Source organism: Centroberyx gerrardi, chromosome 18 (genome assembly GCF_048128805.1).
Source record: "Centroberyx gerrardi isolate f3 chromosome 18, fCenGer3.hap1.cur.20231027, whole genome shotgun sequence".
Taxonomy (NCBI): Eukaryota; Metazoa; Chordata; class Actinopteri; order Beryciformes; family Berycidae; genus Centroberyx; species Centroberyx gerrardi.
In genome coordinates, this window is record NC_136014.1 from 21,825,115 (window position 1) to 21,846,875 (window position 21,761).

At 40.3% G+C, this 21,761-nt stretch overlaps 2 protein-coding genes across 3 annotated transcripts; one reads left to right on the forward strand and one right to left on the reverse strand.

Annotated features, from left to right (window-relative positions):
• Nucleotides 1–598: 598 nt before the first annotated feature.
• Nucleotides 599–8,193, reverse strand: ginm1 (glycoprotein integral membrane 1). Its single transcript, XM_071899260.2, has 8 exons — nucleotides 8,058–8,193; nucleotides 7,803–7,874; nucleotides 7,589–7,688; nucleotides 6,499–6,653; nucleotides 5,699–5,858; nucleotides 4,957–5,186; nucleotides 3,743–3,906; nucleotides 599–2,965 (listed from the first exon to the last, which is right to left on the reverse strand). The coding sequence occupies exons 1-8, from the start codon at nucleotides 8,145–8,147 to the stop codon at nucleotides 2,845–2,847; spliced, it is 1,092 nt and encodes a 363-aa protein (XP_071755361.1). The 5' UTR covers nucleotides 8,148–8,193; the 3' UTR covers nucleotides 599–2,844.
• Nucleotides 8,194–8,289: 96 nt separating this feature from the next.
• Nucleotides 8,290–20,812, forward strand: ppil4 (peptidylprolyl isomerase (cyclophilin)-like 4). Of its 2 annotated transcripts, XM_078289849.1 has the most exons (14): nucleotides 8,290–8,370; nucleotides 8,699–8,766; nucleotides 9,497–9,561; nucleotides 9,672–9,789; nucleotides 10,322–10,464; nucleotides 10,658–10,754; nucleotides 11,369–11,485; nucleotides 11,609–11,733; nucleotides 11,901–11,967; nucleotides 13,317–13,428; nucleotides 13,617–13,713; nucleotides 13,935–14,067; nucleotides 14,814–15,023; nucleotides 20,582–20,812. In XM_078289849.1, the coding sequence occupies exons 1-13, from the start codon at nucleotides 8,301–8,303 to the stop codon at nucleotides 15,006–15,008; spliced, it is 1,407 nt and encodes a 468-aa protein (XP_078145975.1). In that variant the 5' UTR covers nucleotides 8,290–8,300; the 3' UTR covers nucleotides 15,009–15,023; nucleotides 20,582–20,812. The 2 variants fall into 2 exon arrangements, with proteins under 2 accessions (XP_078145975.1, XP_071755383.2); XM_071899282.2 differs by lacking the exon at nucleotides 20,582–20,812 and having other exon boundaries at nucleotides 14,814–16,149.
• The last annotated feature ends 949 nt before the right edge of the window (nucleotides 20,813–21,761 follow it).

The window sequence follows — 21,761 nt, forward strand, 5'->3', positions numbered from 1 at the left end:
GTGCTCAGTTTGTCAAGTCACTCTGTCAGACCAAAATCAAGCAAGTGAGTAAAATCATATGTATTGATCACAGCATTTAGATGTCTGATGTGCTGTTGTTCACCTCCAAACTACAGACAGTTACAAATGTTCCCAAGGCTCCTAATCCCCATCAACTGTCTTCCATATGCAGGGTTCAATTGGATCTTGAAAATCCTTGAATGTTTGTGGATTATAAAAAGATAAAACAAGGCCTTAAAACACATTTGAAAACAAATGGATGGCCTTGAAAGTACTTGTTTTCATTCAAATATAGCATCCAAATTCATTAATAAGCCTCATCTCTCTCTGTCCTGGGATCAACACTTAACATCCTGTGGAGATTTGTGTTGTCTTAACCCAAAACATGCCAATTTGAATTTCACAAAACATGGCCTTGAAAGTCGTTGCACAGTCCTTGAATTTGATGTCCAACTGAGGTTGGGAACCCTGCATGTGTCCTTTGGTGGGGTTTTGTTGTGTAATGTGTGTTCAGTCCAGGCTGGAGACCTTGTGGCCTATATGGTGGCAATGATCAGACTAAAAAAAAAAAATGTTCATGGTCATGAGGAAAGCATTTAATCAGCAGGATTTTAGAACCAAATAGACAGTCCAGCTGTAATTTATACAATTTATGCACAGAAATGTCTTGCTTCAGAACAGCATACAAAAAACTGACATGGATCTTGTCTGACATCATAAAAACAACAAAAAGAATAGAATGAAACATTCTTTTATATTAGTTTTTTGCTGTTTTATTCTTCTGAGACACTTTTTGATTCATGCCTGACATCTTTATTGTTCGCCATGTTGGCTTTTATTCAGTGTCATCTAAAGCACTTTGTAACTGTTAAAAAGTGCTATATTAAATTTGCCATAGTCATAATTTGAGACAGATTCCAATGCAAGTTGAGCTGTTTAAGTCTTCATGCAGGTTCCTACTTTTAATCTATTTTTTACTGATACAGCAGCAAATCGCATTCATCAGCTAGACTAAACATGCACCTTTTGCTAATGCATCAAGTCATGCATTATGCAGCATAATTGAACCCCTTACAATGTCATGCTTATGCCAACACCAGGCTGTTTTGAGTCATGCCTCAACTGCTTTGAGGTAAACAAACTGATGCACTATGGGTATTTTTTAAATAGCATGATAAGGAATCTTAGACAATTAACCTGAACATGAAAACCATTTGGAAACACTTCTCAACCCCTCTCCACTACTTGTACCTGATCTTGTAATTAAATAAAAATAAGGTAAAAACATTTGTCTTTTTCTATTTTACATGAATATACTTGAATATTTGTTACATCTGCTGTCTGGGTGTTGTACCATTGACCAAAATACTCCTTACAACTGATAGCTTGTAATATTGGTGACCTGGGAATTTCTTGAATTGAATATATTATAGGAACCCTATTCTATTGCTGCATTCATTTTAAGTCGCTCTGGATAAAAATGTCAGCCAAATGTCTAAAATGTAATAAAAATTGTACGTTTTAGGGTAAATGACTTGCAGCCGGTGTCAAAATAACATTCCACACACTCAGAATTATAACCACACAATTGATTTAAGTTAAAACATTCATAAACAAGCATTTCCAAAGAGCAGCAGGCGCAAATGAAGTGGGTGCAATATTGCAAAGCGCATATGAAATACATGACTTTTACATCATGGCCTCGTACACCATGTTGTGACATCTTATATCATTCCATTATCTATCTACAAACGTGTATGTGTAGACATGAAGCCAAATTCTCATTTACAAGAAACAACAAGGTTCTACTAGCTGAAACGATCCACTTGACACCTGAGCAAATTCAGGATGGATAACCAGCTACGTCATTCTCGCCTCTAAACTCATTATGAGAAGTACAAACCAAAAGGCTGGAGTCCAGTTTTCACACAAAAATGCAACAGGAACAGCAGATTTCACATTCCATTTACAATAATATACACATTCAATTTGCGGACATGTCTTGTGGACATATTTTACATCAGTCAAAAGCTTTTTTTGTTTAGTGCAGGGTCTCTTCAATACAGCATGTGAAAGTCATAGCAATAGTTTGTCTTATACTTGTAGAGTGCATACAGACAACCTGAACATCCTCATTTACATTCTCCAATCATATTGACAGAAAGAAAATGACAATAGAATAAAAAAGATCAAAGTAAAATAATTCATGATCACCATAGAGTAATAAAGTCACGCTTTCAAATCAAAGTAGTTACTGAGGCACTGTGAGGAAAAGACAATCAGAATGTGAACCTTAACAGTGGGCAGTAGGCCTCTAAGAGATATTTTTCAGTAATGACACTTGCAGATTTTCAAAGAGGGGTACAATTTGGAGAGAAAGTGACTGGTACATAACTGCTACATATAGAAAGAGCTTTTCTGTGGACATAATGACTCCAAATGCCCGGATGCAGCCCCTAAACTGCTAATTTTCAATTTTTGTTCATATTCACACCTATCTTTGTGACTCAGCCTATATCTTTTCTGGCCAGTGTTGGGGGTAACATGTTGCTTTGTAACGGGTTAGAGTACTCAGATTACTTTTTTTGTGGTAACTAGTAACGATGGCTGTAAAGTCGCACTGCCTCCTCAGTTGAAACCACTTCCAGTCCCATGAATTGCGAAATTCAAACGATAATGTGGTTAAAGAGCAAATCTGAGTGGAGACAAAAACGTGCGATTCATGGATCTGGATGTAGGTCAGAGGAAAGCCAGGCCCGTAACCATGGTGAATGAACGAATATGAACAAACTGAAAATAAGGGAGCGGGATCCGGCGAAAAGGATCCAGCGAATCAGTCCTCACTCAAGGCCTCTTCTCTTCCTCTTCTTCTTCTTCTTCTTCTGCCTCGATTTCTATGCTCTCCAGCAGAGTGTGCTTCTCATCCTCCGGCATGAGAGTGACAGGGTTTAGGTGGAAAATGTGCCTGCAAAAACAAAGAAAAGTTAATCATTCTCATCATATTCAGACGACATGGAAAGGGGAGGGGCTAAAGCTGGTCGATGATGTGGACACAGTTGAGTAAACAGAGCACATGTGGGGCAACATCACTGATGTCTGCAGGGAAGACGGGAGAAGGACGAATGGATACGGCCGGATGGATATGGCTATATTCCAATGGATGGATTTGTTCATATTTTTTATAGATGATAAAATGGTTAGAAGTGGGTTTTAAAAGGTCAAAGGTCATGAATAGGGTTTAGATTTGTCAGGAGATTATGGCACATTCAGGTCATAAGTAGAAGCAAAAACAAACAACATGACATCTCATTGCTACAACTTGGAAGCGTTTATTTTTATTTATTAATTTAAAACCAACCATAAACAAACTGCAGCAGATACTACTCACGTTTTGTTGATTTTATTAGTATGAATATAACTGATCATTTTGATTTATATCATCATGGACTGCTGACATCAGTGGACACACTTCCACAATTTGTGCATGTCCTACTTGTATTTACCACTAGGTAAATCCAACATGATGTGAATGCAGCATAAACTTCATATTTTTCTCACCTCTGCTTCACCACTCACACAGTTACTGCTCTTTAACATGGCAGTACTGTTATCAGCAGGATGCCTTCCATAATTTGTGCTAACAATGTGTGAGATACTGCCCCTCCATCAGAAATGTTTCAGCACACAACCATAACCAACACCTGCTGTGAGTCAGAAGCTGCTTAGGCTAAAACAAACTCACTTGTGTTCGCATGTGGGGAAGAACATGTCCAGGATCTTGACGATGACAGCCGAGCCGACGACGCCGATCACCACCACCCACATGACCAGGAAGAAGAGCGGCAGGGACTCGGAGCAGAAGCGCCTCAGCCGCTCCCTCACCTCCTCCACCCACCGACACATGGCCTGAGGAGAGGAGAGGACAGGGAGGGGAGACATGAGCACAGTCTGCCGCCACAGGGCTCTGCCTGCTTTTTACATGTTAGGGCACAGAGCAACTAATAATCTATTACCTGACGGGTAAAAATGTCAAAAAACTTCATGACAAACTACAACCGTGATCTGTTGTATAGGATAGTGAGCAAGTTTTAATTTAAACTCTGCTCATGCTGCACACAGTACCTGTTTCTAAACACAAAACAGCACTGAAAACGTAGGATGACATATCGATGAAGAATGTAGATTAATTGATTAAAATGTATTTTAATTATTTTGGCCGGTAAAAGTTCTTCTTGGCAGATAAATTCTTTTAGTTTACCGGTCCTTGGCAGTTGAGAAAAAAGTTAATTTTGGACACTGCTGGAGATTATGACGTCATAATCTTACAATGTTTATGATTTAATTAATGATGTAATATTATTTAATATTGAATAATAATGTCATTCCTTGAGTTATTACATTCTTCTTATTCTTATTGTTATTACATACAATATTAATTATGACATCATCAATTAAAAATATGCTATACCGCATATGAAGTAATAAGACGGGGGTTAATGTAATAATGTGATGTTATTACATTATGCAGTGATTTATTACATTACCAGGCTTTATTACAGTTTGGACTCATTTAAAAGGGATATTTTTATTATATTTTGACAAGTTATTACATCATCTGGCAGTTATTACATTATCAGTTGCTGTGAGGCACGTACCTTCGTGTTTGTCTGGCCAACAAAAGGAACATTTGACACCCAGACTGTTATATAAAATACTTTGAAACTTTCCTTGCATGTTTCTTCTGAATGACTCCTGATACCTTGTTTTCTTTGTGCAAGGTATCAAAATGGGTTCCAATTGCCATATTTACACCCATGAATGTTATTCTGTTACCTTCCTCGGTCCTCCCTGGAAAACCCCACTTACCCCTGGCAACTGTCCCAACTCTATAGAGGCCAAGAAAACCCAGAGGTAATAAGTATGTCATCAGGCAGATCTGGTGTCAGACTTGCTTACCGAGTAAGATGATAGAGATTCTTTGAGCGGAGTCTCCGTCTGAATCTGATCCGCCTGGCCCGGCTCCCTGTCGTCGTCGTCGTCATCGTCCCTGGCGACGTACAGCAGGTCAGGATCCATTCGCAGGGGAGTTTCTGGGAGTTTTCCCGGCGCGGCGATCTCTTCCTGGGTCGTCTCGGCATGTTTCAGAGGGTACTGGCTGGTGGTCTGGGACATCAGCTGGTCCTCAGCTGGTGCACACAAAATCACAAAAGAGTAAATGGGAGTACTGTATAATAGTATTTGAATCAACATTTTTCAGTTTTGGTATTTAACAGACACTCATATCCAGAGTGACTTACAATAAGTGCAACAGGACAATAAGGAATGAGCTTAAATTGTAAACATGTATTACCAACATTGCAAGCAGTCAAAAACAAATGTAAAAAAATTTTTCCCGTGTCCTTGAAATCTTAATTACGATGAAACTTTAATATCTCTGTGGGGAAACTAGGATACTGCAGTAGCAAACAGTAACTGAATACAGCAAAGAAAAAAATAATTGAAATAAGATTATACACTAGAACATGTTTTAGAAATGTACAAACATGGTCTAGTGTTGGAATCGTCGGTTGTGTACGTTTATAATATTCATGTAAGGTCAGTAAAGCAAGGAGCCTCCTCAGAAAGAAACGCTGGGTATGCAAACAAATTGTTTTTCTTCTTAACAACGAGGTTGAGAAAAAGCACCATGTTTTCTTACCTTTTTTAGGACTTGGTGGATCTGTGATGACCACATCGTTCTCTCTGGGGATCCTGAAGATCTCACTGTGTCCGATGGGGTAGATGTTGGTGTACTGAGCAAGCTTCTGGAAATTTGGGCTCATCAATATTTTCACCTCACACATATCAGGCTGCTGGACCTGAATGATGCAAAGCAAAAAGCCAACATGGTGTGAAATCTGTCGGGAAATATATTGCAATTTCAAAGTACATTTGCACAAGGAATTATTTAAATCAGTGATCACAATGCCTAAAATACAGCAAAAAAAAATGATAGAAAAGCATTAAGATCCAAACTCTCCTGCAGAAGTGTATGTGTGTGAATGTTGTGCCCACAAATGCTAAGCTACTCAAATATTTAAGATGATATGCTTTCCTTTTCACAGAATCCATCAATAGAATCACAGAGTCTGATTTTAAGACTTCGTACATAAACACAGAATGAAGTTTTGGTAAAACTTAGACATGGAAAAGAGTGAGTAATCAATACAAGTTAAAAATGAACAGTAACATTTGAACAGTGCAGCATTGTGGGGATTGCAGCTGCTTTTGTAGGAAGCTATGTAGAGAAAGTGTCACTTTTTGTCATGTTATATTCAGACACACTACTTGATGGTAACAAAATGGGCAAAATTAGTAAAAATTAAATCTATAAAAAACAACAAAACAGTAAGCAAGAAGAAATAAAATAAAATTTGACAGAAAAAATCATATCAAAAGATTTCATACGGCCTTAAAAATCACATCACTGCCATCACCACCATGCTCAGCCATGTTTACCTCTTTGCCCTCCATTTCTATGACTTCGCTGTACACCTGCAGAGCCACCACCTCCTCCGAGTCGCTGTACAGCCGGTTCTGGCTCACCATCACCCGGGTGACGGTGGACACCAAGTCCCCAGATTCAAACTCACTGCTTCCATTGGTGGAGTCCACTGGGGAAATACAAACCAACATATTTACAGGCTTAAAGTAAGTAAGTAAGTAAGTAAAGTTTATTTATATAGCACCTTTCACAGAACGAAGTCACAAAGTGCTTCACAGGAGTAAAATAGTTAAAATAAGACCATCAAATAGTAAGAAACAATAAAACATAAAAACAAAGGACATAAAAAACACACAGAAATACAGACACAAGAGGCTAGACAAAGGCCAGTCTGAACAGATGAGTCTTCAGCTGCTTTTTAAAAGTGTCAACAGAGACCGCAGATCTTAAGTCCAGTGCAAGAGCGTTCCATAGTTTAGGTGCTACAATTTCAAAGGCTCGATCACCTTTTGTTTTGAGTCTGGAGCGAGGGACGACCAGTAAGCCCTGGTCAGAAGACCTAAGTGACCTGCTGGTAATGTAGGGATGGAGTAGGTCGCAGATGTACACAGGTGCCTGACCATGCAGGGCTCTATATGTGATTACAAGAACCTTAAATTGAATCCTAAACTTGATGGGAAGCCAATGTAAGGAAGCTAATGTAAGGAAGCTAAGATGGGAGTGATGTGAGATGGGGGGAAAAAAAACTCACACACATCACATTTCTCCAACCATTTACATTTTACGTTTCAAGGATGTAGCTGATGCTGTGACGTAAAATAGAGTTAAAATTAGTGTGGCATTAGAATAAGCTTCAATTCCTAGATCACAGACATTATAAGCAACCAATAGTAAGGAGTCAATAGATGTAACAAAATATCCGTGTGACCACAGAAAAATCATATTTAAGTGCTGTAAAAATAAATGAGAGCTGGGGAGAGGGTGAGAAAAGACAATGCAAAACATAAAATCATGAATGAAAGAATAAAGTTATAAACTGTCAGAGTTGAAAAAGTGCTATTGGTGCATCCTAGTACCGCATACACTAATATAAAGAACACTCACACAGCAGTGCTTGGCAGTTTAACCTCGTCACCCCTGACAGCTCCACGGGGATGTCATTGACCAGCACCTGCTCTTCATCCACCGAGATGTTCAGATTGATCTGAAAAGTGAAGTAATCGAAACAAAAAAAGGATGACGGTTCGGCCGATTCGTCGCATTTCATAATAAACACCCATCTGGCCATTTAATACGCAGGAAGTTGGCTTGTATTTACCTGCAAGTTGTTGGATTCCTGCAGTTGTGTATCCGCCAATGTCCCCGCTGTCACATTAATTAGAATGTTTTCCTGTTGAAAATCAAATAAAAAAAAAGTAACTTCATTTTTATATAATTATTGGATCTTCCAGTCAGCGGTATTATTGGCGCAGGAGCCTCAGCTAGCTGACGTTATGCTAACATCACCATCATCAAAATCAAGTAATCATTCAAAACATTTGCTATAACTGGCATTTATCAGCTTGGTTCTTACCGTGTTCAGCTGCTTGGGCGACGACTCAGTGTAAATTACTGAAGCGAACAACAGAAAGATGGTATATATTGTTGGTCGTGCCATCTTCATTTCGTGTTACGGGGCTAGCTTAGCGGCAGCAACACAGCTAGCTAAACCACACACACAACCGCACACGACAACAAAAAACACTGAGCAAGCGACACATCTGAACTGCGCGTGCGTAATTCCGAACTCTCGTCTCGCGAGGACGGGAACGTCAGCATGGCGGTGCTCCTTGAAACGACGCTGGGCGATATTGTAATTGATTTATTTACAGAAGAAAGGCCTAAAAGTAAGAAAACACAGTCATTCTCACACAGTAGCAGTTGTTATCATTAACAGCAACCAACTGCCAGCTAATTAAGCAACTGGCAATGTGTATCTAGGTCAGCTGCAGAATAAGGGGTGCTAGCTAGCTGTTAGCTTGTTTGCTTTTCATTGATGAGTTTAGTTAAACCTGCAATAAGCGATTTCAGACCCTGTAACCAAGACCATTAAGCGTAAACTCTCTAATCCCAAAGCAACGCTAAGTGTTTTAAGAAATTGCTAAAATGTAATAACTGACGTACAGATTAGACAAGCTACTGTCTCACCTCTTTATGTCCTGTTTTCTTTTGCAGCTTCCCTGAACTTTCTGAAATTATGCAAAATAAAATACTACAACTACTGCCTCGTCCACAATGTTCAGGTAAAGCAATAATGTTTCCTTGCAAACTTCTACCCAGATATAATTGCAGTCCTTCAAAGTAGAGCTATGAAACAAAACTCAGAATACTCCATGGGAGCCATGGGACAAAAATAAATCCGGTACTTTATATCGACTCGCCTGAGGGGGGCGATATAATCAAAGATCAGATGTGAAAAGTTAAACACTGCAATTCCCAGACCATGGTTCCTTGCATAAATGGTCTAAAATCTGTAAAAGATACACACTATTGCCACCATTAATCAGTGGACTTGAGAAACAGCTTGGTGTAATGCAACTTTGACCATAACTGCACAACAGATTGTGTAATCATCATAAAACTTTATACATTTGGAGTACAGACAAGGATCCCTGTCTGCAAAGGCAAATTACATCCTATACTTTGTAATCATATTTGTTATCAGTGGTTCTCAATCCCAGTCCTCGAGACTCAGAGCCTTTATTAAAAAACTCGGTACACACACCAGCATCTCATATTTAAGTGTCAAATTTCACGCGTCATTTGCCAGTGTTTTGGTGTTGTGGTCCGCTGATGGCCGTATACTGGCCATTGCTTTAAATGATGTGGAAAAGCAGCCTACATGGAATCATCACACATAGTTCGGTGCCCCAGTTCAGCCTCTGGTGAAGATATTTTGCTCTACTAATTTATCCGTCCAGCTTGGCGGTTGGACAGTGTCTTGAACGCACTGTGTTTGTCTCTCCGCTGCAGAGAGATTTCATTGTGCAGACAGGAGATCCTACTGGGAACGGCCGCGGTGGAGAGTCCATCTTCAGGTCAGCCATCTTCATTGTCGCAGTCGTCACAATTTTGTCAGTTTTGCCCATTTTATACACACATTGCAAGTTGATTGCCATGATAGATTTTCTCTCTTCCATGTCATTAGCAAACTGTACGGGGACCAGGCCCGCTTTTTCGATGCAGAGAAGGTCCCACGCATCAAACACAGAAAGAAGGGGATGGTGTCCATGGTGAACAATGGAAGCGACCAGTTTGGTTCTCAGGTGATTAAAATGAACCTTCACACCAAGACCAGAGACTACATTTACAGAAAAATTTAGTCTGTAGTCTGCAGATCTTGCCTCACCTTTTTTGTGACCTAGGATCATCTCTTTTGATCAAATTTAGAGATCACTGATCATACAAAATACTTTTGCATAAAAATCAGCTGATCAATTGGAGCAACCCTAATGTACCATCCTCTTTTTATATTGTAGCCTTGGCTTTGTCCCCTTTAAGGATTTGATATTTTATTGATTAACAACTTTTTATCACACTATATTGAACCATGGACTCTGTCTGGTCTTACTAACTTTTGTTTTTCCATATGGTATATGCTGTGGCAATTTGTTTTATTATTTTATGTGTTTTTATTGTGTTTACAGTGTTTTTATTGTGCTTTGAGTGTAAACCTTGTCAGCAAACCAATTTTCTTTATGGGACAATAAAGTATTGAATTTGTCCATCTCCTGTGAGGAGACCTGTGAACCTTGAGATCTTGGATTTGCTTAAATCCACTGTTTTTCTTGCCCATAGTTCCTTATCACCACCGGCGAGAGCCTGGACTACCTGGATGGGGTCCATACTGTGTTCGGGGAAGTGACAGAAGGCATGGATGTCTTGGCCAAGATCAATGAGACCTTCGTTGACAAGGATTTTGTCCCTTTTCAGGATATCAGGTATAGAATACTCTGCACAAAATAGCATGAACTGCACAAAATAGCCTGTGCTTCCCTAAGCGCACCAAAAATTCAAAGGCTTTTTCACCCACAGTGGAGTGTGTCAATGGCCGACCTCCAGTATGCTGTTATGATCCTGTATTGATCAATAGGTAGAGCATGGATGTGATGGGAATGTAATGTAATGTTGCAGGATAAACCACACTGTGATCCTGGAGGACCCGTTCGACGACCCTCCTAACCTGCCGGTGCCTGATCGTTCCCCTGAACCCACCAAAGAGCAGTTAGATGTGAGTCGACTTCACTTAACTATTGAAACCAAAGTAGCGCAACAAGAAAGCAGATTTCCCAGGGCTCTTGGTGACATGTGCCTCTAAATCAACAAAATCGCATGGAAAAGAGATTCAGGAGCATGATCTGAAAATAAAAAGATCAATCTCCACTTGGAATCTCAAACTGCGCATATGCTCCTTTTCTTTTTTTTCTTTTTTTCCTTTCTAGCATGAATTTATTTTTTAGAGCTTATGCCACTGCACTGTAGAATTACCTCAAACTATTTGGAATTTTTTGACATTCAGCTTTGTTTTTAGTTTACCTGGGGCAATAGTACTGATGAATGATGAAGTTTACGACCATATCTCCAGTTTTGAGAAGGTTTCAGTTTCCAAGTTTAGCTATAACAAATCCTAACAGGGTTGGGCACGTTTTCTCTCAGAAGTAGACGAAAATATAACTAGCAAAGAAAGGATACACTTTGAGCCCAAATAAGCCAAAAACACATCACCTGAAGGAGAGCATGCACGTTCAGCAAACATTGCTTGGATAAATACAGGTTAAAAAATGAGAAATGTGTCAAAAATCGACCATATATACTGCTTAAATAACCCGGTTTGTGTGTGTGCAGAGCGGCCGGATCGGAGCAGATGAAGCCATAGACGATGCGGAGGGGAAAGCGAGTGAGGAGCTGGAGGAGTTGCTGAAGGAGAAAGAGGCCAAGACTCAGGCCATCCTGCTGGAGATGGTGAGAGGCAGCTGGTCTCATCCTTTCACCCAGACCTGTAGTGGATACTGAAGGGGCAAACTGAGGCATTTGGTACATTGTGTGTGTGTGTGTGTGTGTGTGTGTGTGTTTTCACTCCTACAGGTGGGCGACCTCCCTGATGCAGACGTGAAGCCTCCAGAGAACGTGCTGTTTGTGTGTAAACTAAATCCAGTGACCACAGACGAAGACCTGGAAATCATCTTTTCCCGCTTTGGTTCCATAAAATGGTAAAAGCCCTTCTCCAAATCACCGACCAGCATGACGCTAAAATACTTTTCTCTAAATATTTGCAAACATGTATGCGGAATCTACATATTCTAACATCTTGCTTTAGCTCCATAATATCAGTTGACCTGATAATTTTTTCCCCAATAAATGTTTTGTTTTTGTTTAGCTGTGAGATCATCAGAGACTGGAAAACTGGAGAGTCCCTCTGTTACGCTTTTATTGAGTTTGAAAAGGTGAGTGTCTTACATATGTGCGTATGTGTAAGTGTGCGTGTGTACATGTGTGTCTGCATGTGCATACACTATTATATGTGTAATGAAGGTACTTTAACAACGCTTTAATAAACTGCATTGCATAGACATCCATTATGTTCATTTTGATCATATTTTAATGTATGTTGTGCAGGTAAGTTTTCTAGGTAAAGAAGGAGCAACTCAGTGCGAAGAAACAGCTTATCTTATTTATTTTATTACTTTATTATTATTTTATCTTATCAGTATATAGACAGTTACTTGAGTGAGGTTTGGGTAATATAATCCAGTCACACCCTGTATGTATAAACAGAGTCGGTGTCATGAACATCAGTTTTGGACCTGGCTGAGTGTAGTAAGGCTTCATAGCGATAGAGGGCACTAGGTAGTCGGTTGGAAATGACAAATGTTTTCAGTGAGACTTCTGGCAACTGTTAATGTAATACAGTAACTTGTCAAAATGTAATAAATTGTCCCTATAAATGAATCAAAAATGTTCCTATTATTACGGTAAGAGGTGATTGGGCGTGTTTCACTTCAACCAAGGGTTTTGGCGTATGAGAGGCAGGAGCACACATCACTTTTCTTGCTGCTCGATGATACCTTTTCGGAGTTTCTTATCCTGGTTTTTTATGGTTTTATATACCAGACACATTGGCAGACGGTCTCAAATTGGACCAAGACAGCGACTTTCCCATCAGTGTGATGAAACTCCACAGAGCATCTGGTTGAAGCCGTGGTTTGGCACTCCCCATCAAGCATCTCCTCTCTAAACAGAGCGGATGAAGGCCTCGCTTGTTCTTAGATATTTGAGTTGCGGCAGATATCAAGTGAAGGACATTTTTGGAAATGGCTTTTGAGTTCATTCTGTTTCCTCATAACAGTCGGCGCATTGCAAAACAGTTTCGGGATGGGCTTGCTTTCAATTAGAATATTTTTTTTTTGTCTTTTCTTTTTTTTCCCTCTTTGCGAGAGTGGAGGAGATTGTCATGAGGAGCAAAGCAAGAAAGAAAGAAACAGGATTTGTCTCATTTAATTTCATTTGTAGCATTACAGAAGTACTTAAAACCTGAGTTGTGTCTTGGTATTTCAGTTTTGATGTGTATGACATGAAGACATAAAAATGACAATAATAGTCTAAACATGTTATTACATTATCCATCAATTCATTACATTAACAGGTTTTATTCCATTTTCTACCCGTTTACAGGAACATTTGATTACATTTTGCCAGATTATTACATTATCTGGCTGTTATTACATTATCTGTTGCTACCAGACTAGACATTACTGTTGCTGTTGTTCCCCCTGACCCTCTTCCTTCTCCACAGGAGGAAGACTGTGAAAAGGCCTACTTCAAAATGGACAACGTGCTCATAGACGATCGGCGCATTCATGTAGACTTCAGCCAGTCGGTCTCAAAGATCAAATGGAAAGGAAAAGGTACTCACTGAAACATTAATTGTTTGTATGTTTTGAGTATTTTCCTTTTTGTTCTGTAGGCTATATTACCTTAATCCTAACCTTAAGTCTTTGCATCTTAAATGTGATTCTCCTACTAACCTTCAGTGGACAGTGACACAGTATAGCACAAGCAGGGAACTTAAAATATCCCTCTCTTTATTTCCTAGGTGGGAAGTACAGTAAAGATGACTTCAAAGCCTACGAAAAGGATATGGACAACCGATCCAAATTGGCTCTCAAGGATAAAGTGAAGCCTAAACAAGAGTATCCTTGTGCTTTAGAAGGCTGGAATTTAAGTTTCCAGTTTTGCTCCACAAGTTATCCACACCGTGTCATAACATATCAGACCTGGGGCAATTCGACGTACAACCTCCTAACTGCAGCGGCCATGAAAATGCCCCTTTTCATTTTTACAGTTTGACTTGGCAGACCTTTCAGGAATCACTCCCTCGACTTCCTGGAGTTTTCCTTAACGTTCCCGTAAGCTCCAAGTATGACTTGCTGCTGGAGGAGGAAGAGGAGGCGGCGAGTCACCGGCACCCTGAGAAGAAACACAAAGAAAAGAGGCATCATCATCATTCAGATGATGAGGACAGCAGGAAGTCCAAAAAATCCAAGGTATCCTCACAGCATATCTTTCCTAGTTTCTTTCCTGGTTTGCTGCCAGGATAGGCCTGCGTGGGTTTCATCAGTAACCCGGCTGTTGTTTTGTTGATTACATGAACCTTTGATACGGCTGCGATTGAGTCTCTGAGTTATAAACAAGTTGACAGAATATTCCTGTCAGCCTGTAGTGTCCTGCCCACACAGAACGGTCTGTCAGCTAAAAGGTATGAAAACACGCAGCGCCAGCAACTCCTCCTTCTTTGACAGAGCAATTACTTCTAATACCGGGGAAAGAAATTATGACGTCAGTAGAGATATGTGCAGTTGTTGTTGTTGAAATCGAAATGAACTCAACCCCGTACAAGAGTTTCCACAGATGCAAAAACCAAAAGTGAAAGGAGTAAGATGTTTACATGCCACAGAAACCTTAATATAGGAGCAAGCCAGACATCTTAACCTGGTTTCTCATAGAGCGTAAGTTTACTCTAACTGAGTTATGATGTTTACACGTGTCGACCCAAAGCCAGATTACTTGTAACCGCGTTAAGAAAGGAATTCTCCATGCATGTAAGTGTAGCCAGTGATTTATTAATTCAGTAAGCATGATTCATGCTCGGTAATTTGAGAATCGTGTATCTTTGTCAACACCGTAAAGGCCAGACACTTCAGATGTGTCATGCAGACACAGAATTTATTTGGGCTTTATCATCATCACCAGCAGTCTCACTCTTCTGTCTTATCGTCTCCCACATCTACAGGACGGCGAGGAGAGCCGGCGGGAGAGAAAGCGCTCTCGCTCCCGCTCCCGCTCCAGAGACAGAGACCACAAACACAGCAAGTCCCGGGACAAACACTGGAAGGAGGGGCGCGACAAAGGCCACAGCCGCAAGGACCGGAGCCGCAGTCGCTCCCCCAAGAAGTCCAAGGACAAAGAGAGGAGTAGATACCGATGAGGGGAGGGGGGAAAGGTGTGTGTGTGTGTGTGTGTGTTGTGTGTGTCTCCTGCCTCAGTGTCTCTATCACACAAATACCTTTCTGTGAGAGAGGAGACTGGAACCACAGTGATGCCACATCATCTAGTAAATACTCCTGGGAACTCTGAACTTCTTAACTGTATTCAGCATGAATTATGTGGAGTGCTAAATATTCTTCAGCCTATTCTTCACATATATATATGTGTGTATTTTTCAGCCCAAACTACTGGCTTTCTTAGAAATTACCATTTTTCCGAGGGTAAAGGGAAACCTTGACTCTTTGAATTTTTTGTCTGTTTCTTATCATCTGGCTCTTGTCACATTGTGTTGAAGAAGTTTCTGTATTGCCGTTTCATTTAACAAAAAGAAATAGTTTGGTAGGATTGTTGGTATTCCTGATCAACTCAAATGGGTACAGTTTAGTAGGGCTGGGCGATATGTTTGAAATCAATATCATGATAATCATGAGAATTTTTTTTCGGTATTGATATATATCACAATATGGCTTACGTATGCAAAATCACGTTAAATAATCAAACTGATGTTCATTGCATTGAACTGAATAGTAATGTTCGGTGTGATGTCAAACAAAACTGAAAATTTCAAACAATATTCTTATCATACCTCATTTTGCCAGAGTTTTTAAATAGAATTTTCTTGTTATCAATTTAGACAACAGAATATCAAATGACGATATCACAGTATCATCATATCTTCACAATATGATTCCACTGAAAGATGATACTACGATTTATACTGAGTCATTGCCCAGCTCGAGTACCAAGTCGATTGGGTCCGGTGAGAAATGCTAACGATGCTAACCAGTTGTTTTATATCTACGTTACCTTTTCCCTATGATGTGACGTTCAAATCGTCTGACAAAGAAAAACCTGCCTGCGTCATTTTCATCATGAAGCCACTCAGACTTCTATGAATTCCATACACTCAGTTGTAGCCTTTGCTCAGTTGTTTGATTTCACTTCCCCTGCAAGCCCCTCACACACTCACCGCCCCCTCATTCAGCAGCAAAACGGCAGATGAAAATATTCCATGCCTGTTAATATCTGACCTTTGACTGTAGCTTCTAACTTTTTTTTTTTTTTTTTTAAACTCAATAAACGTGGGCATGGAAAAAGATGAGTGGTGCGTCTCTCCCCGGTGCTGCAGGGAAATCACTGGTGTCTCCCTCCACCCACGTCAGTCAGCTAGTGTGATACCTCAACATCCCATTGTAGATACACACATTTTTTTTTAGACATGATAAGAACGAAGTGTATTAGGTGTTTGGTGGTAAGAGAAAACACAACAGCAAGTAATCTCATAATCTTATAACTGATCTAAACCACAATCGGCATACTTTTTTCCTCCCATAGCTCAGTAAAGGCAACGATTTGATCTGATGGAAGACAAATTCAGTAATATCATTTGATTAGTTTGGGATTACTTTGCTTACTAAGTTACATAGAATAAGCAGTTAAAGGAGCAATTTATTCAACCGTTGTTTCAAGATGTACAAAAGTATGTCAGTGTCTATTTTCTGACATTTTAAATGCATTTTTTTCTCTTCAAACATGTTTTGGAGCAGTCCAATACATAATCACCTGTTTTTAAAAACAAAAAACTGTTATTGCTCTGCTTTTTACAGTAACTCATGAATAACATATATCATTTTTACAGTAAACCGACTATGTGTGATCCGCCACTGGGCCTGTGTGAGCCGTAAATGACACCTTTCCACTGAGCCATCAATTTGTTTAATGCAGTAAGTCTGCAGCAAACCTAACCACACACACACACACACACACACACACATTCATAACCCCTTGACTGAAACACAAAATGACTTAAATATTCGCTGCACAATGGCTGTTGACATTTTGACTCCGGTAATGTTGAATTTCACTTGTTTCTCTCGATACTGTCTTGAACTTCCCGAAATCAGATAGCAGTTTGTGGGTGTGAGGTGGAGGAGAGGGGAGGGGGGGGGGGGGGGGGTGCAGGTATGGAAACAAATGGCTTCCGGAGTGAAGCTGAAGAGACTTTGCAGGGGGTGAGGGGTTGCAAAAACTGAAAGGTGACAGAGAGAGTAGCGTGGAAAATGGTTGCACGCAGCTTCACTCCCACAGGTGGAACCGCTGGCAGAGACTTCCCCGGCCGCCCACGCTGCCAGATACCACACCGCCTTTTATCTGCTTTTACATTACGAAGCATGTGTGTTTCACTGGGAGTTTGAAACCCAAATGAGGAGACGGGTGGTGGTGGATTTGGGGGTGGGAGGGGGGGTGAGAGGCGGTGGCGGTGCGGCAGTAACTTGAACAGTTTTGTCCCGCTGCCAGATGTAAACAAACCAAACACTATGCATGTGCAGTAACAAAGCACAATACGCGGCGTTGTTCGCCCCGCTTGGTGACATTAGGCCTGCAAAAAGTATTGTCCAAACAGAAAAATCAACTCTTCTTCTGCTGTAAGAGTCATTTGTGTCGTGGTTGAAGGCCCAGAATTCATCTTACTGACACGTCGATCACTTTATGAACCAAGCCCGAGCTGTTCAGCATAACCTTGCATCAACATTCCTCTCTATATCTCATCCTTACTCATTTACTCATAACTCTGCATCAACATCGGTTCCCTCCCTGTTTAGCTGCTTTGCTCTCTTACTCATGCATTCAGTGTGTTTAAGTCATAATCGCAGCAATGTTGAAATAACTATTTACATGTACACGGTTGGCCGTTCTCCTGTGACCGCTCACATGCGTCACACGTCACAAAATCCTAACTTTACAGTAATAATCCACAGCTTTATCATCTAAATAAATGTCTGTTTTGCTGCTATCGCCAATGGATACCGTACAATATTGATTTGGCCTATATCCAGTTCATTTGCTGTTCTAAACACCGATAAAAGGGAAGCTCTTTCTCTGCCAGGAAGTAAGTGATACATTTTAAGTCTACGGAAGCAACAACAGCAGCAGTTTGCGTGGAATAAATATAAGAAGGTAGAAGAAATATAAGAAGCCATCGAGTGTCTTTATTATTACAGTATGTTGGGCCGGTCCCGACACCGAGTGCGAAAACACCAAAGCCAACGAAGAAAAACGAGAATCTTGCGGCTTATCACTTTAACATGATGACATACGCATAACCTATAGTGACCTATAGTTTTGTACATTCACTATCTTACACACGTACACACACGCACACAGGATCACACATGACACATTCTCACACTACATCCATCAACACACACTCTCGGCTTCCAGATACACACAAGTCATCAATCTGCCCAGCCTGCAGATCTGTCAGTTATGTTTTCTTTCCTATGCACCATTTACTATCAAGGACAAGCCAGCTTCAGCTCATCATTTATCTCATTTAGCTCAGCTGATTAAGTCTGGACTCATTTTGCGGCCGAACTCTTCATTGCCTCTTGAATCGTACATAAATTCCTGCCCAATCACGGTCAAGCAGGGTTCCTACAGGGTTCCTACACAGACCTGGAAAGTCTGGAAAAGTATGGAAAATGAATTGAATAATTTTCAGGTCTTGGAAGAGTTTGGGGATTTCGTATCCTATATCATCTCAGTTTTTATTGAAAAGAATAATCTTCAGCTACAGACTTGTATGGCCTTGTTGACGGTCATTTTGTCCTAATACTTTCAACATGCATTATACTGAACAACCAACCACAATCTTCAAATACAGTAACTGTAAAACGAGGAGGACTAAATATCAGAACAATCAGTGGTGTGGTGAGGAGGCTGCAGTGGCTTTTCTATTGAAAGGGGATTTACGCTTTACGAAAGCCACATCTAAATCAAGAATGTACCAAATGAAAGAGGAAATTATTAAATAGAATGCGACAAAGTCAATAAAGCGAGGCCCACACAACTCGGAGACACCATTAACTTAAGACAAGTTTATACAAGTTTTTGAAACAAAGGAATGAGTAAGAAGCCGCTGATTTGGCTGCGATCAAATAAAAGCAGAACTCTCTTAGTAAAAGGGGGAAAATAATGAGGAAAGGTGACTGTGCATTCTCCAACCCCCTTTCACCTTTATTTGCTTTTGCCTCTACATCAGCCGTGTGGTTACAAAACGTCCCGTGATGCAGCCTCTCCGTCTCGTCACCCGGGGTTTTGTTGGAATACACACCTCAGACAAGCCCAGACTACACATATAGGAGAGTCATGCGCTCGTCACACAGCTCGGTTATAGAATCAAATCATCCATCATTATTATCTGCGGTGTCTCTTCCTCATTTCATGTACATATGGAAAAAAAAACATTAGATACGATTTAAGGAACCAAAAGCATAGCATGTCATTCATTCCAGAAATGAAACTCTCTGCTGTTATTTGTCACATTTTGTTTTCCCGGCATCCTTCACTTACACATCCTTATGTTGTTCAAGGGTCACAGGATCACTATGACTCTGACCTTTGACCTCCTCGGTTGCTTGTAATGTTAATGTATGAAGTGAAGCTTTTTCTACTGTCGCGCTGACTGGAAGCTGCTTTGGGCATCGGCTAAGTGCCTAAAATGCCTAAAATGCCTAAATGGCATGTGCATATCTCTGGAGTGACGACAGCAGTGCTGAGACTACAACATATAGGCGTTCTTGCTGATAACTGTAGCAAAGTTGACTGACAGCTCACTCCTATAGATAACAGCAGCAACCTGGGAGAGCAGTTGCAGAGTTACAAAGTACATACTCTTACTTTTTATACATTTATTGACTTCGATCGATCATTTGCCATCAAATGCCCCTGTACTGTGGAACGACCTGCCTGAGGAAACTAGCAAAGTCAGTGTCATCTTATAAATCACTTCTCAAGACTTTAATAGACTTACTTTAATGTAATTACTTTTCATGTATTTAATATTGTGTTTGAATTATTGTTTGTGTTTTGTGCCTTGGTTCTCTCGCTCTCTGTTAAGCACCTTGTAAACTCTGTTTCGGGAAAAGTGCTATAAAAATAAAGTTATTATTAGTTAGTTATCAATATTAGTATTAGTAATAGTAGTATTAGTATTATGTTGCAGTCATGTTGTCATCACCCTGTTTCTTGCCCTTGCTAATCTGAAAAGTACCAACTGACAACTTAAGTCCCGCTTCCTGCATGTCACTCAGTTCTGGTTATGAAATCTAAGGCTTTTGTGAAATGTGACTTGTGAAGACTTAATTACATCTCAAAATAGTTCAAATAAGTTTCAGGATTACGGCCCAGGCTAGGGCTTGATAACAGCTCAGCAGATTGTTGCCGCTCCCCCGGAGTAAAACAGTGAACGAACAAAGGAAATATCAAGGAAACAAATGGAGCTGTAGCGAAGGTTCAGTCTGGAAGACTATCTTTTAGGCTGTAGTTTTACTTCTCATACCGTTCTGCCATTCACATCTCTCATGCATGCTCACTCGTTATTTCCTTGCTGTCTTTTCCCGGGCCGTCAATTGAGATATCACATCTATCCAATAGCACAGCGACACACCTCCATTGTTAGCCTATCATCTTGCTGCTGTCTTTTTTAAATATGTTTCTCTCTCTCCGTTTTAGTCCGTTCATGCTGCTGTTATGCGCACCCCTCCACCTCCCCGTCACCGCCCAGTCTTCACAGATTCATCAGCTTCATCAGCTTCATCAGCTTCATCACTCATCAGCCTCACCAGCCTATCAGTCTCAGCAGAGTCATCAGCCGCCACCACCACCAGTGTCTGGAGGCTGGTGCCCCTCATCTCCCTGTAGAGTCTAAGCGCCAAAGACTTTCTTGTCAAGTCTTAATTTTCACTATATCATCTGTTATAATAAACAATTATCTTTACTTCATTCACTTGTCTCTCCTGATTGAACTATTGTAATGCCAGCGTTTCCCTGAATAAGGAAGGGTTGGCGAGTAAGTGTGTAGTAAGTTCCTCAGTGGCTTTGCAACAGCAAAAACAAACGCTCTCATATCAGCTCAGTCCGTGCACTTTAGTCAGTGACCCCTTGAGACTGAATGGCTCTTGTAAACAGCTGAGCAGGAAATTCAGGCTGAAATTCAGACTGTCTTCCCTTTTTCAGGTTGCAGATTCAAAAAGTAAATCTGTAGTTTGAATCCTAATTTCTCATCAGTATCATCTACCCAAGAAATCCAAATGACACAAGAACAAGGAATTTGACTAGAACACACTGTTTTTCATTTTTCTTGTATTTTCTATGTATTTATTTTTCTCTTAATATGGTAGTGGTGACTTTATTATTATGATTAGTAGTAGTAGTAGTACTTTATTTTATTTTATTTCTTTTTTCTTTCCCCCAGTTCACCATCAAGCAACTGTCACTGTAAATAAGAATTTGCTCTCAACTGACTTGACTTAATTAACTTTAAATAAAGGTTAAATAAAAATAAACACTGCGCTTAGCTATTCTAACCCGTCTGCTTGACAGCCTGATGCTCTGCTGAATGAGCTAAATGTTGTTTTATGTTGGCGTGTCTCTCTGACTGACAGTTTTCTTTGTTGGTTTGACAGACAGCTGACGGCATATTTGGAATTCTACATGAGATTGATAACAGGATCGAGCTTCACGCCTGAGCCAGATGCTGCGAGGAGGGAAACATCTCACTGTGCTCAGTTACTCCTTGTGATTCACTATGAATGAATCTGAAAGGCAGCTAATATTTCTTTTACTATAATATCTGGCTGGGCAGTAGGGTTTGACTTATATGGGTTTTTTAAGGCCGATATACCAATACAGA

Excerpts from the sequence above, each read along its gene's own strand:
- ginm1 (XM_071899260.2), bottom strand. The coding sequence starts at position 8,147 with ATGAAGATGGCACGACCAACAATATATACCATCTTTCTGTTGTTCGCT. Across the intron at positions 7,689-7,802 it reads AGGAATCCAACAACTTGCAG|ATCAATCTGAACATCTCGGT; the intron begins GTAAATACAAGC and ends TTCACTTTTCAG. Across the intron at positions 5,187-5,698 it reads TCCACCAAGTCCTAAAAAAG|CTGAGGACCAGCTGATGTCC; the intron begins GTAAGAAAACAT and ends TGTGTGCACCAG.
- ppil4 (XM_078289849.1), top strand. The coding sequence starts at position 8,301 with ATGGCGGTGCTCCTTGAAACGACGCTGGGCGATATTGTAATTGATTTA. Across the intron at positions 8,371-8,698 it reads TACAGAAGAAAGGCCTAAAA|CTTCCCTGAACTTTCTGAAA; the intron begins GTAAGAAAACAC and ends TTTCTTTTGCAG. Across the intron at positions 10,755-11,368 it reads CCACCAAAGAGCAGTTAGAT|AGCGGCCGGATCGGAGCAGA; the intron begins GTGAGTCGACTT and ends GTGTGTGTGCAG.